The sequence below is a fragment of the Vicia villosa genome, linkage group LG3 (assembly GCF_029867415.1).
Source record: "Vicia villosa cultivar HV-30 ecotype Madison, WI linkage group LG3, Vvil1.0, whole genome shotgun sequence".
In the NCBI taxonomy this organism is placed as follows: domain Eukaryota; kingdom Viridiplantae; phylum Streptophyta; class Magnoliopsida; order Fabales; family Fabaceae; genus Vicia; species Vicia villosa.
Window position 1 is genome coordinate 37,601,629 of NC_081182.1, and position 15,772 is coordinate 37,617,400.

Here is a 15,772-nt window from a genome sequence, read left to right on the forward strand (position 1 = left end):
CCATTTGATAACCTGTCGTATTTTTAATATTTTTTTAAACTTTATAGCTCCAATCTACCCAACAAAAATCAGTAAATTGACAATTAAAAAAATATAAATAAAGAAATCAATTATAAAAAAGGTAATTATAAAATAATTGATTGTTTCAATTTTTTATTTAAGTATTAGTTTTTTTTTTCAATCATACTCTAATTAAATACTATCTGCTCAGATTACTTAACCAAAATAAAGTTTGTTCGAGGTTCAGATTTTGAGCAGAAGTGCACCTGCACATAGATTTGCCTAATAGTGCACTTACATTATACAAAACGAATTCTTAACATATTGCTGCTTTCATTTTACCAAGTTAAGAGGCAGAGTAGAATGAATTGTAACATTTGAATAATCAAAAACTAAAAAAAACATCCTGGATAACTTATAGAGCCCGTATCTAAAACTCACCCTTCTCCCAAAAATGATTTAACATTAGATAAATTACCTCAACAATCAATGGGAAAAGAACTAGAAAGAAAAAGCCTATAACAAAAACTCATTACAAGGTGTATCTCTGCAAATTGGTTCATAAGTTAAAGGCGACTTGTCCCGTGTCTGACCTAGTCAGCACTGCATCATCCACTGTCAGTCTTCATCACATCTCTTCAACTACTTAGAGCTCTTTCTTCTTTTCTAAATTAGATACGGCAACCTGTTGTCGCCTCTTCCAAGCTGGGACTTTACCGGGAAAAGCCCACCTCAACAGTCTCTCCCATGAGTAGCATATGAAAAACATCAGAAAAGCCCAAATTAAAAGTTTATTCCTCAAACCAACTGGCAATGGAACCAACTTCAACCAGTCATTCAAATCCCTGAAGAGATCAGATGTTATCACAGTAAAGAAACAAACAGCAGCAAAGAGGGCATAACGGAAAGGCCTGTTTTCAGAAATACTTTGGTTGAAGGGATGGCCCATGTAGTTTACGGCAAATGTGGCCACCTGGAGCATCATGCTCACCATGTAGGAAACAGTATTAACCAAGTTGGGATGAAAACTTGCATCTGGTTCAATACATTCTTCTGGCATGTATCTTTCAGCTTCTTTGACGGATGCCATAAGAAAAAACAGGTGAACAGAAAACTGTCCCAAGAGGGAAAGCAAGACATAAGCACAGAAGATGTTGGGGTGGGGACGTTCGGCTGAGAGAGTGGGAAGAGGGCGTGCATGTGAAATAAAGAGGAAGAATGCAGCAGTGAAGACACCACTTATTGTTGCTTGTACATCACCTAGCTTGACACCATCCAGATACATAACACTCAAGACATATGCAGTAGCAAGACAGTTGAGGCCCAGAATTTTAAACATTTGAAGGGTTGTCACTAGGGTACTCCGACCTTGTCGAATTATGTCAGTGGTGGGAGAAACAGATGCATGCTTAGCAGTAAACGGGGATGCCATTGAGGCATCACCAAGCTTGACAATGGGTGCACGCCCATCTCCTTCTTCATTGAGCTCATCCATCATCTTCTTAAGCTTCTGTCTTTGCATATCAACGGCTGTTTGATGACGGTCACCAGCTGAATGGCTAGTGGAGTCTGATTTAGAAGCACCTTTGGCTTTTGAAGTGCCTTCTCCACTTGGGCTAATACTCTTTCCAGATGTTTCACCTGCAGGCTTGGATTTCTTTTGCTTAGCAGGTTTTGAACTGTCTTCGGCTGCTGAATCTGAAGAGGAGTTTCCACCTTTAGCTGGCGGCATTGCATTCAGAAGAGCAACTCCTACATGTGCCTAAATCAGAGAAGTTAGTCTCTAGTCCTGCAGCCTATACTCTAGGTAAAATAAACACAATTTACAGAACAAAGGTAAAATAGAGGCAACTTGTGGTGCAAGGACCACCAGTACCGCAGATTAAATATCTGTCACAATAGAAACAAGATTCAAGTTCCTTTTAAATAAAAAAACATGAAAACTCTATGGAGAATCACATGGCTATATAAACAAAAAAAAATGCTGTAAATAAGGATATCAGAAAGGCTCCTTGGTATGGTGGCTTTTTGGCGAGTATAAAAGTTGTAAATTGTAAGCAGGTTGAAATTATTTATTTTTCAAACATATTGTTCTATTGATTGTTAACATGATTTCATAAACACTGGGATACCTGCTTCAAAGCTCCAACATCATTGGTTCCATCCCCACACATCAATGTTACCCGTCCGACTGTTTTGAAAGTGGTCAAGATAAGTTCCTTTTGCTCAGGAGCAACTCTAGCAAAAACCTGATACCAAAGTTACTGTTATTGATGAATGCAATTCAAAAATCCAGTTCTACTCTTTAGTTTAAGCATCGATGAGAACCTTCACATAAGGAATGACCAGAAGATGAGCTGATGTTTGTTGCAACATCTCGAAACAATCACCTCCAACACATAGATCATGAGACTCTGACAAACTTTCCACCTCTTCCTTACTGAAACAAAGTATACCTATGATCAGTCTAAAAGCATAAGGAAAAAAATAACAAACAGAAACAGCAGCAGAAAAGAATTCAGACATTCAGCAACAACTTATCAAAGTGAAAGAGAATAAGTAAAGAAACAACCATATATATATAAGAATATAAGATAGCACAGCCAGATAAAACAAAATAAAAAATTACCTGTATCGAATGTTTTCATTTTCATCGGGAGACACCCAACTATATCCTTTACCATAACTCAATGGAGTAAGAATTAATGTTGGTTTTGATATAATATGAACTTGACTAGCGACATGACAGGCTGTCAAAGCTTGGTCACCAGTAATCATCACCTATCAATTTAGCCCGAAAAGATGTTGGTCAATTAGTTGTTTTTAATAGTAAAACAAGGATCCTGAAACCCTTTATCATGCCCCAACACCCACCCACCCACCCAAAAAATGAGGAAAGATGGTTTGCAATTAACATAAATCAAAGGGAGCATTTGTTTCAAAGTATGGAATCATATTCTCACGAATTCTATTCTCAGAAATATTATTCGAAAGTACAACCTACAAGTATGTTCGGTAATTATATGATTCTCTGTAGGACTATGTTTAAACACAATTTAGTTTTTAAAAAAAAAATCAAAAACAAAAATATGGTAGAATATGGTGAAAATGGGAGATTAGAGTTGGTTAGATTTTAAATGATTTCTATTTTATGGGAATCTACTATTCCGCCCTTTATGATGGGAACAAAAAGCGAGAAAACACGGGCAAAAGATATTTAAAGAAATTCATAATGCCCAAAAATATAATTTTTGAAACCTTAACCACATATGGAAATATAACTTAACAGCTGTAATAATATATAAAGACAGCACAAAGAAGTTGTACAAAAAGTATGTCTCAACAATGCACTATACAGGAAAAAAAATATAAACAATATGAAGTGCTTAAACAACAGCAAAAATAATAACAATAATAACCAAATCTTCTCCCACTTATATGAGAATGGCTGCATGAACTAACGACGTCATAAGGCGCTATCTCAAAGGTAACTCATTTACTTCTTGTTTTAATAAAAACTCAGACCGGTCAATATAGTGGGTCAGTGGCCGAACCATTGAGTCACTAGTTGAATCACATGACTCAGTCTAAGTATAACCAAAAAAAGAATACTGTAGCATTAATTTAATACATGTCATAATTATAATCTTCTAACATGATTTTTATACATCATTTATTAAATATTTTCTTAAATTAAAATACACTAAAATCACTTAGATATAGTGGAATGCACTATTTGGTTAAACTAGTTGTAGTGGGTAACATGTTTTTTTTTATACTGGACCTTTTAGTAAAATAAATAAACAAGAATAAAAAAGGACCAAATCACAATTCTGAACCCAACACTCCTACTATGTTTTCATCACTTAGTAAAAACACAACCCAGAGGCCATAAGAAAATAACTAAGGTTTTATGTTCTTTCCCCCCACACTGCCCAACCACGCAAAGGCTGGTGTATATAGCTAGTAAGATAAATTATTTTGCAATCTAAAAAGTTCTGTGGTTTGTTTGTTTTTACAAGAGAAGTCAATTTAAATGCATACTTACCAAGTCATGTGAAGATTCTTTCAACCCTGATAAAACATCAGCTGAATCTGATCTTATGGGACAGTTGAACACCTAAATACAACATAATTTCAACTTTTAGTATCAAGTCAATGAAGAGGGAAATTGTCTAGAATTTACACAAGTTTCATGTAAGGAGGAAGAATATCAATTACCACAAAACCAGCAAAAGTAAGTCCACTTTCTACCACATCCCTCTCCAAGCTTCTAGCTTCACTAACCTTCAAGCAGTTAACAAGTGATAAATAACATTCCAAACAAGCAAACATTGAAACTTCAAGTAATTTTATGATCCAACTTCAATAAATGGTAGGGGAGAAAAAGACCAAGCATTCTACAGCTGCAACGATGCAAAAGGATGCAGTTTTAACTGCTAGTTCTCTCAGTTACACTTGAATTTAGGATTCAAGGTCATTGAAATGATACAAAAGGTAATTTAAATTGGCATGTCAAACAAACTATACAAAATTGTTAATAGATATCAGAGATGAAACAAAAACAAATGGGCATTGTTCCCAATCAACACAGTTTATTTACTTTGGATTTACGCTGATTATCATTCATGTTCCCCTTTGCATAATTTAAAATATATTATGGAAAAAGATTCATAAAGCACAAAGTCAAACTCATAATATTCTTACTGTCATGTCTGGAAGAGACTTGTGAGCCAGAGCAAGAACACGAGACCCCTGGCGTGTATATTTTCTGTAGGTCTCAACATATGATGGAGGCACATTAATGAGCCTATCTTGTATAATTTCTGGGGCCCCCTGAAATATAAGGCAAAGGAAAACTGCTAAGAGAGAATAAAAAAGGAATTATCACGGTAAATTTTAGGTTACCACTACTTAAAACAATCAATAGGTATCCAAATGTAACTGCTGATCAATAACAAATATAAAACACGATAAAAAATAAAGAAAACGAATGTTGAGTCAGAATTTGAAACTGTATGGAATCTGTGTGTACAGCGCACAACTGCTATGAAACTGCGTGACTACAACTGCCAAATTTGTATAAATGATTTTTGTTATTCATTTTTCAGACTACTATAACTGTATTACCCCTCCGCAAATTTAAATAATAATGAAAAATATCAGATCCAGTTCTCAAAATCTTCCCTGCAATTTCTAAACTTTTCTCAGATTATCCATCACTTTCCTTCATTTTCTCTTCTGTTGTTTTTCAACAAGTTAACATAAAATATTTTAGTTCTGAATACTTTGATGACATTAATTAACCCAAGTCAGACATGGATATTCTACACTGTTTATTTTCATTACCAGCGTGGACTTATATTTGTTGACCAATCCCTAGTCCCATAAATAAAAGCTATCACATGGTGTTATTTCTAAAAACTGCTCTACATGGGAACAGAGAAATAAACAAACCTTCACAAATGCAAAAAATTCCTCTTGAATACGAACAATAACTGCCATTCGTTTTAAGTGAGATGCAAAATGGTACCGCTGAACAATTTGGACAGGATGCCCATTTCCCCTGAAATTTGAAAACATTTGAGACTCAAACTACAAAGCATTCAAATCATAATTACCAAATCGAGACTCAAATTTAAATCAACAGACATTTTATTAATCGCGAACCATATCTTATTATGAATCATAAGATACATGATCAATAAAAATATGACATTTTAAAGTAAAAACAAGTGCAAAGCAAAAACATATGTCGACATATCATATATGAATCTCTAAATAATTCGAGATTCAAGTCATAAATCAAATGACAAGAGAAAAGTGGCAAGATATACGATCAATAAAAATATGGCATTTAAAAGTAAAACAAGTGTAGCAAAAATAGATAACAAGGGATTCATTAGATTGGGTTCAGTTTTATATGGAGTTGAGATACGAATCGCATGTATCGTTACTCGAAAGATATTGATAACTACTATTCAAACCCCCAAAACGCTAGGGCGGTTTAGTGGCCACCAATATGGTATTGCCGCTGCGTCAAAATTTAGGGAAACCAAATGCGGATTTATCATTTAAGAAGAAATTTATTTATACCATACACATAAAAGCTCATTAATAGAAGAACGTGCAAAATTAAAGACACAGCTCACAACTAATAATTAAAATTCATTGTTACCAGTATTCAAATCAAATATAAAGGAAATATGTTAAGAGTTTCCAAGTCTTAAAATAACTCCACTAAGCATTAAAAATAAATACATACAGGTGATTCCTCAAATGGAATCACAATCTCCAAGCTATTCCTCATCATCTTAAGCACTATCTTTACTACTACACCTTACTTGTTCTGCCTCCTCCTCCTCCTCCTCCTCCTCTGTCCCTATGGTTTGTGCCTCTATAGGGAAAGCTTGGTTTCTAATTCCTCAGGCCAAATGAGAAGAGCTTGTGTTTGGTTGTTCGAGGAGAAGAAAACAAAAACAAATGAAGGTATACCTGATTTTTAGGGCCAAATTTAAGACACAGTAGGAGTTTTGCAGTTGGGCTTCTATGTAGGCTGTTGTTATTTGCGATGCTACGGCCACTACTCAACTAAAAAGCTACAGGATTTTGTGTAGCACCTATGAGCTACTACGCTACTCAGTAGCGCTGTAGCAGCCACTATTGACTACAAATATACATACACATATATAATAACCTGTCCCTGTTAGTCAAATATTACTTGTTTTCTCATTATATTTTATAGCTTTGGCAACAGTAACACTGGAATGTATACAGTTTATTGACAGTGGTGGGCAACAAGCAAATTAAATGAGCTCAAATACCAAAAAAACTATCATAGATAAATAAATTTTTCTTCATGGAATAAATGGATAACATATGCAGAATCAAGATACTTAAGCAGAAAAGTATTCACCTTTTAGGAACAGCCTTCTCATCAGATTTATAACTCCAATCGATTCCCTTGAGTGCGGCCTTCTCGAGAGGATCGCCAACCTGTGGGATATTAAACAATATATAATAACATAGTATCAACAAATAATAGCTAAGAAGGGGGGAAATCTAATTCTTTTAGGCTCTCAAGCCATAATCAAGAAGACCTATAGCTCATCAAGCAAAACTCAAAGAAAAATACTTGTAACCTAGAAAAATAGAACTTAAGAATGACAACGAAATATGGAAAGAAAGGGTAAAAAGATTATTTTTCCGATCCCTGGAAAATTGATTTAGCATGACTTCTGACGAAAGCAACTTCTGGTCTTATATCAATCGATAAGAAATGTGGTGACAAGGGCAACAGTTCATGCTTAAAAAATCAGTTCCAAAAATATCTTAAAGTAATTTAGAATATCTTGGATTATATCTTTAGGATTGATTCCTATGTTTCCTTATCTTTCATGATTTTTTTCTTATATAATTTGGTTTAGAATAAATAGGGATAAGGATCGCATAGAGCTTGTTAGGATCCAGGTCACATTACCACAGGTGTTTCAAAGAGGAATAATAAGCTCATTTTAAAACTAGAAGTGGTATTTGTGCTATTTAATCTATGGCTTTTGACATTTAAAAATGAATTGCTTATGCGGATTCCAACAGCTTCTCAACATCAGCTTAAGAGAATGTATCATCCAAACACATTAATCAAGAAGCAGCTGTTCACATCAGACCTCTAGGAAAAGCTCTTATCTTATAAGCTCTTCTAGATAAGCTTACTAAAACAAGACCTAGGTCTTTCGTACCAAAATCACAAATCAAAATCTTCATACTTTGCATTCTCTCCTTTCTTATCTAAAAAACCTAATAATTTCAACACTGTATCAAGTGATAACATATGATATGAGCTGTTTTGTCTCTATTCCCATGCTGAGCTCCTTAAAATATGAAATTATGATGTAACAACATCATTATCTCCATAACCACCAGGGGTTGGCCTGGTGCTGGTGGTGAAGGCTAAGGACCTAAGAGTGTGCTCCTTTCTAGGTATCGGGTTTAAATCCCTTAGGTGCCCACAACTCTTGTGTTGGGTCAGTCCCAGATTAGTCTGTTCTTAAGCTGGATACCGAGTTTTCAAAATAAAATCATCATCTCCATTATTTTTCCTTTGTATGAATGTTCACAGATTCCAAGCATCTTTTTTTCTCAGCTTGTTAGTAGTTTTTCCGGTCTGCCTCTTCCACAATCTGTTTCAAAAGTCTTAAATAAGATCATCTTAATATTATATCATTTCAACAATCTTCGGTCATCCTAGATGAAGTTTAACCCCCAAAAATTATTGACTGAATGATGATTTAGTTGCGACTCATACAAACCTCACAAAGTGAATCATACTAATAGTGATTCCACCAATCTCACTGATGAGACATGCGCAAAAAATTATCCATGACTGAATCTGTGATGCACACCATTTATCTTTTTGGGCATTTTAATTTCTTGTGATAGTTTCCTTGTTTCCTTCTAGCAATTATCATGATAGTTTCCTTGTTTAGTCGGGATTTGGAGTCTATTCTGGTACTAACATAAATAAGTCTCATTTATTGGTCTTTAGTATCAAAACCATAGTTAAACATCAAAGCCTTCATAACTTCTTTTCCCTTCTTCCATATCTAAAATTCGACTCTCGCTCTAATAAATAAAGGCAATACAAGACATGTGAACTTTCCCGTTGATTAAATTAAATTGAAAATCAATGATATTCTTCCTCCTTAGTTTTAAGGTTACCAGGCCTTGCACCATTTAATCAAGAACAGTCATATATTCTTACACATAGGGTAACCAACCATCCATGATCTAAAATGTTAAACTCAGTCGCACTAAGTTTCTTTACACAAATCTAGATTACAAAAACTATAAACCAGAGGACAATGGATTACTGAGGAAAAAGTTGAGAGAAAATATTGAAATGTGGTATGCTTCTAAATTCATATTCAACATCATAACGAGGTCCGAAAACTTAAACTGGTTATACCACCCAAAGAGAGAAGAGAATCATACCAGCTTATTCTCAACAAATACCAATGCATGGCAAGAAGCCAGAATTTCTACTGTTCGCACAGGCACTTTACTCATGTCAGATTCCAAATCTGTAGTTTCTGTCAAGCCAACCACTCCGGAAAATTCCTATAAGACGAGAATGAAGGTGTTATAATGCAGAACATGGTCTAAGATGATAAATAAATATCACATGTTTTATATGGGTATACCATGTCATCAGATGTAAGTGTCCCAGTCTTGTCAAAACAACATATATCAACCTATAGGCAATGTAGGAAGTTCAATAAAAACCAATGTCAGCATCTGATCTATGATCTATATTTGACAAAGAAAAGGAAGTGCAATAGCAAAAGCATAAACCTCCAGTTACCTTCCCAGCAAATGGTATCCGAAAAGGTTCTGTGCAAAAAATTCCTCGACGTGCAAGTGCAATCAGAGAAGTGTTAACAGCTATAGATAATTCCATTGGTAACTCGGGAGGTATCACAGAAGTAACAATAAGAGAACAGTTTAGTATAAGTTTATACTTGCTCCTTGAGGGGTCTTCTAGCCCCTGCAACATATATCATTTAAATTTTAGCAAGTAAGATCATAAATCGCAGTAAAAACCAAGCCATATATTTAACACTCATAAGTGGGGAAGCATTACCTTAATAAACACATAACCAGCCGCAATTAAAGCAAATACAACCAAGAATAAAATGAACAGTCCACTTTCCCAGCTATTAGCAGTCACCTACAATTTGTCAATTCAGAAAGCAGGAAAAAAAAAAATTCAGCAAAATGAGACTGAAAATATGTGTTGGGGATTAACAAAGTCTATATCAATTTACCCTTTCAGTAGAGAATAAGATTGTTCGCATCAACTTTCCTTGACTCGTTTCAAACCCAGTTCTAAGGACAACAGCCAAGCAGCCACCATCAGGTGTTTTTAGAGGAAAGGTCTGACTCCAAAAAGATTGTTAAAAACAAAAAGGATAAGAAGCATGAACACTAGTTCAACTATAGATAAAAAATATATTTTTTCAGCCTGAAATAAACCTTATCTGGAGAGTGCTGCAATATTTTGGTTCCACCATATAAAACATGGGTTTTATCTCGCTTTGCTGACAACTTCTCCTCCATACCCCTACCCGCAATAGAAATCTAAAAGGAAGATCAGTTGTAAATGAGAATCGGTGAAAATAACATAAAAAGGCTCCAGTGCTTGGATATGCCAGACAGCTATAAAATTGAAGATGTCTTATTCCAGCCTTATTTCATAGGAAAGAGGGATTCAAGGATGATAAAGAATTCACAAGATGAGCCTCATAGTTACATACACATAACACAAGTAAACATAGACATGCAAATAAAATTAAAATTTTGGTAAGAAAAACTGAAACAAAATTGTATGTTAATCATATAGCGATCAAATCACAGTGTAGTAGGCATATAGTAAATAAAGAAAGACGTGAGGCGAAAAATAGCATGGCACAATTAGAGCTCCGGGCAAGTAAAAGTCAAACAGAAACTAAGCAAAATATTTCATCATATCTGTCTAAGCAAGTGACTAAGCTTGATGGGTAAAAAACAATAAACAGAGTACAGACAAAATAAGTATCAAGTTTGTAGCAAAATGACAATGTTTCATCATATTAGCAATATTTGGCTAAACAAGCGGCTAAACTGCAGGAGGTACTCAACAAGCAACCTCGGTCAAACATGTCCACACCAGCAAAACAACTATATCAAATTTAGCAATCAAACGCAAATTCATTACATATTCAACCGCAGTCAACAATGTCCAAAATAGAAAATCAATTTAAACATCACATATTCATTACTGCTAAAACATAGATGACGAAAAGAGAAACACCTTCCATTGAGGAGTAGACTCGCCTGTGAGAATAGCTTCATTCACAATTGCACTTCCAGCCAATATAAGCATGTCTGCAGGTACAGATTTCTCCTCTCCATTCTGACCAGAAGAACGGCCTATAGAGACAACATCTCCAGGCAAAAGGTCTGTACCAGATAGTTTTACCCATCTATAATAAACACAAATATACAAGAAAGCATTAAAATCGCAATGCATTAAACCCAAAAATTAGCTAGCTAATGATGAGATAACATACTTGCCACCACGATGAACCATAACAATCTGATTATCCACTCTAACACGTCTTAACTCAGTCAGAGTCCTTAACCGACTTTTTGCCATGGTCGACTCAAACATAAACAGCATAAATAGAGTGAACAAACTATAGTACCAATATTCATCTAAACACCAGAGACCAACACAAAAAACCTGGTTATAAGCAAGAACCAGTCCAAATCAAAAGTTAGATAAAGACCAAACACAAACAAGAGAGAAAAATAACATCAAAGGTTTACCTGAAATACGAAAAAAGGTTCCATGCAATGTTCTTTCATCAATTTCTGAAATGTTGGCTGAGGATAATCAAATCTAAAAGATCAACCAGCAGAACATTAGAGAACAAAACTAAAACATAATCCTAAAAAAACAGATGAGAAAACATGTTTTTTGAGAAAGATAGAAGTAGCGAATAATATCACAAATACCAAAGTAAGCCATTGCATCTAAAACGTGTCTAACTCATAAATATTGTATGAGCACAAAATCTCAATAACAAACACTATAATTTCACCACAATCTTGTACTGAAGCGAAGTAAATGGATATGGAAAAAACGACGATAATGATCAAAGTAAGAGATCACCCACACATTCCGCCCCCATTTCTCGGTAGCAGCAAGAACTTTGGCTTCGGAACCATGACCACTACACTTGAGATAATGTCCAAATGTTTCCTTGGTAGGATACGATAGTTTGTTAAAATTCCCATTCTCCTTCGAATAAACAAAACATTGTTTTCTAAAATCAAAGTAAATCTCTTCCAGATCCACTGATGAAGAACCTGCAGGCTGCACAACAAAATACTTAACCATGGAAGACAACCAAAGCAAGAGAACCTTTGAAGAAAGAACCAAACAAGAAAAATAAACTCAACATAACAGAGTCAGTAAGACAATGAAAGAACAAGAAAACAAAGAAACAGAAGTGGGAGGAACCCTATCAAAGCACAAGGATGCATTAAATCTAGCATATAACTTATAAACAATACATTTAATTTTAAATTATCAAAGAATCGCACCACAATTATGCACAACAAGCATTATCAAATAAGAATATCTAATCAAAAAATAAATTTCAAACAAAAAATCCAGTAAAGATTATACATCAACACAAAACCAGAGAGAGAAAACAAACACATCAAATTAGCAAATATGTCAATCTGCGTGTATAACTACATACAATAAAGAAACCCTGCCAAAATGATTGGAATCCTAGCAACACAAAGAAGCAAATATTGTTTTATCTAATAAAAGAGGTAGCTACAATAAATTGTACTTGAAAATTAACCTGACTTTACTTTCCAAACCATAGGCAACCGGCCAATGCATGTATTGCTAACTGCCCAAAAACAAAATCGTTTCCTGATTTACTAGTCCTCTCAAAACCTCTAAATTAGCAATGAACAATTGCTCTAAAATTCTGGACAAATGCAATTTACACTAGTCCTCTGTTAGTACTAGAAATGCGCAGAGAGGTGAATTAACCATTCCCTTTTTTAAGCCATTTTAGCCAATAAAATACATAACCTTAACTGGATAGTCTTTAAGTATATTCCATTTTAAGCCATTTTACCCAATAGCCTACCTAAACTCGACTGGATAGTTTTAAGTGTATTCGATGCATAAACTCACCCCAAATCAAAGAAAAACAACAGCCATGGAAGCAATAGATGAGACAACTCACCGGCATGTAACCATACATTAGCAACCTTAAACACTAGCAGTACACTTTCGCTCAATATATATTTCTCCGCATAAATTTCAATATAGTTTTATTTTATCTTTCAAATCAAAGGGAAGATCTCAAAAACTACTTTTATTTTATTAAGAGAAGATCACAAAAACTCGTGTATGCCTTTGTAGCTACCTTAAGATCCGAAACACACTCTAAGCAGGATTGGAGATTAAAATATAAACAGCTACAAAGATCATACTCATCGTCAAGTTAATATTTTTCAATTAGTATATTCAAATCAAAAAACATACTTCCTCTCTCACCACTACAATACAACACCAATTAAAGAACTTTATAAGAAGAACCTCGCTTTAATTTCAACTCAATCGATAAAAACAAGTAAAAAAACTTACTGATTTCCGAGAATTAAGCGGCACAACTTCCTTAGACCCACAAAATTTAGCCGGAGTTATCTTGCAAGAATCAGCCTGATCAATATTTTTGACCTACACAAAAACAGATTACTATAAACAAAAATTCCAAATTCAACAAACCCCATAAACATCCGCAACTAAAAACCATACCTTGCTATAATACGCAAAACATTTGAAATCAACCGACCAAGCAGTGAAGAGACAAACGAGTATATGAGTAGAAGACAGTGCCCCTAACACAATACAAGCATCAACAAAATCAAGACTGGGAAGAATAATTGAAAGCCACACGCCATAGAAAACGGCGAAAGGCCAAACGTCTAAGCGCCATAACAATTGCTTCTTCCTCAGCAAATCAACTCTGTCGACGACCTTGCCGCCGACGTGAAAAGTCGACATTGATCGGTTTTTTTGTTGATCGGTGAAGAGTGGAGAATTAGGGTTTGTAGATCTAATTGAAGATTTTGGGGAATGAAAGAGGGGTTGGGTTGAACGCCTCGCACTCGCGAGGATTTGGTCTCAGTTTGCGACTCTTCCCAACTAGGATTCAGTGTCTAGTCTCTCTCTCTACTTTCATGTTTGTTTAACTTTCAATCTAGGTTTTTGTTATTATTAAGAATTAATGTTCAATTTGTAGTAAATTTTATAATAATCACATTAACTTGTCCCTTAGGTTACATGTTAACAAACCATAAATAAAAAAATTGTGATGAAAAATAAAATTTAAAAAAAATGTTAATTACAAATTTTTAATAAAATCAATACATAATTTTGTTTTTTTTATATTTATCTCTTAATTTGTTGTGTCATTAGTAGAGATGGCAAACGGGTATGTCCGCATCATTTAGGGCCGTCTCGCAAAAACGCGCAAGAAATCGGGACGGAGCGGTCATAGTTGAGGGTGTGGGCCTAAAACCTCGGTCTGTCTCGCAAAAAAGTGAGAGTGGGGCAGAATAAGCCTAAAAATGTAAAACTTATGTTGATGTCCGTGCACACAAAAGCCCGTATAAAACGGGGAGGGGCGGTCACAATTGAGGGTGAGGGTCTAAAACATTGGTTCGTCCCACACAAAAGTGTGGACAAAACGGGCATACCCATCGGGCGGGGCCCGTTTCGCCACCCCTAGCCATTAAGATTCAAGTTAACATTTACCCTTTATTTTCTAATTTTCTTTCAAATAAATTTTATGCTATGTTTGAATATTATAAAATGTATGGAGCGAAATGGAGTAGAATGGATTGGAATACAGCATAGTGAAATGGAACAGGGTGGAATGGAGCGGAGCAGAACAAATATATCATTCTATTGTTTGAAAATTTTAGGACGTAAAAGACAAGTTGTTCATTTCGCTCAAATTGGAAAGGAAGGAATATGGTGTTAAGTGATAGAATGGAATGGAATCCATACCACTCAATTTTGCTCTACTTCATTTGATTTTAATTTATCCAAACAATGAAATATCATTCTATTTCATCATATTGTACTCCGCTTCATCTGATTCCATCAATTCAAACAAAGCTTTAGGGTGAAGCTAGATGTTAGCTAGCAAAGTTCTTAACAATATGATTGAATATTTTATATCGAACGAAACATAATAAAATGGATAGGAGTAGAGCATATAAGAATAAAAATGATATTTTATTTAGACATGACAACAAAACTCGTATATGTGGGTACTCATCCAAACTCGTTGTTAGTTAATGAGGAGAAGCATTTAACATTGGGTCAACAGCAACACACAAGTGACAGAGACGCCACATATTCACCCAAAACCTTAAGGTGATAGGTGTGTGAATTCTCCCAATTGTAAATGCCCAAGTCTTCACATTTATAACCAATATGAGACTCTAACTCACACTTGAATTATTATTCTCAACACCTGGTATCAGAGTCGTGGTTCGGCTTGGTGGGAGTGAGAGCTGGATCCCCAATATTGAATCATATTATAGGATGTGGAGGACTCAGACTTATGGGAGAGAATGTTATGTGAAAGTGTGAGTGATTAAAGTCTTGCATTGAGTCTCGCATTGCCTATGAATGGGTGAAATATTGGAATTATAAGAGAGCTGACTCGTTCACCTTTAAGCTTAAGGTTTTGGGTTGAGATGTGGTGTCTCCCTCATTTGTGGTCCTGGAGCATTAGTCTCATTGGTACTCTCGACTACCCCAGACTCCCCAACGGTGGTATCAAATCATAGAGATTGAAAGGAGATTTGGTAGGAAAAAATAAACAAAGCATAGAGAAAAAAGGAACACAATCACAACACAAAAACATAACGTGGAAATTCCAAAATCAGAGAAAAAACCACGGTTGTTGTCAATTGAAAACTAGATAATAACACTATGTGAAAATTATTACAACGCATAATATACCCTCAACTAACACAAACTCTCAGTACATCCTCACCCTCCAAAACAAATATTTAACTACATCTCATAACACTCTAATACAAGAGCATAAGAGAACCAAGAAAGTCAAATACAAGTTTAAAGTGCTTTTGACTGGTGCATCTTGTAAAGAAAAATTTGAATCTT

General features: G+C 35.0%; 1 protein-coding gene across 1 annotated transcript; it reads right to left on the reverse strand.

Moving 5' to 3' along the window:
- Nucleotides 1-313: 313 nt before the first annotated feature.
- Nucleotides 314-13,846, reverse strand: LOC131661043 (probable manganese-transporting ATPase PDR2). Its single transcript, XM_058930446.1, has 21 exons — nucleotides 13,388-13,846; nucleotides 13,217-13,309; nucleotides 11,718-11,917; nucleotides 11,368-11,440; nucleotides 11,109-11,281; nucleotides 10,850-11,021; nucleotides 10,033-10,137; nucleotides 9,825-9,935; nucleotides 9,641-9,727; nucleotides 9,362-9,544; nucleotides 9,201-9,251; nucleotides 8,992-9,117; nucleotides 6,917-6,996; nucleotides 5,458-5,566; nucleotides 4,708-4,836; nucleotides 4,222-4,287; nucleotides 4,049-4,120; nucleotides 2,630-2,781; nucleotides 2,329-2,440; nucleotides 2,133-2,249; nucleotides 314-1,762 (listed from the first exon to the last, which is right to left on the reverse strand). Exons 1-21 carry the CDS (start codon nucleotides 13,634-13,636, stop codon nucleotides 647-649), a joined length of 3,576 nt encoding a protein of 1,191 aa, XP_058786429.1. The 5' UTR covers nucleotides 13,637-13,846; the 3' UTR covers nucleotides 314-646.
- Between the last annotated feature and the right edge of the window lie 1,926 nt (nucleotides 13,847-15,772).

Coding starts and splice junctions, on each gene's coding strand:
- LOC131661043 (XM_058930446.1), bottom strand. CDS start 13,636: ATGTCGACTTTTCACGTCGGCGGCAAGGTCGTCGACAGAGTTGATTTG. Junction 5,567..6,916: donor GAGAAGGCTGTTCCTAAAAG/GTGAATACTTTT, acceptor TTCAAATTTCAG/GGGAAATGGGCATCCTGTCC. Junction 4,837..5,457: donor AATTTTTTGCATTTGTGAAG/GTTTGTTTATTT, acceptor CTTATATTTCAG/GGGGCCCCAGAAATTATACA.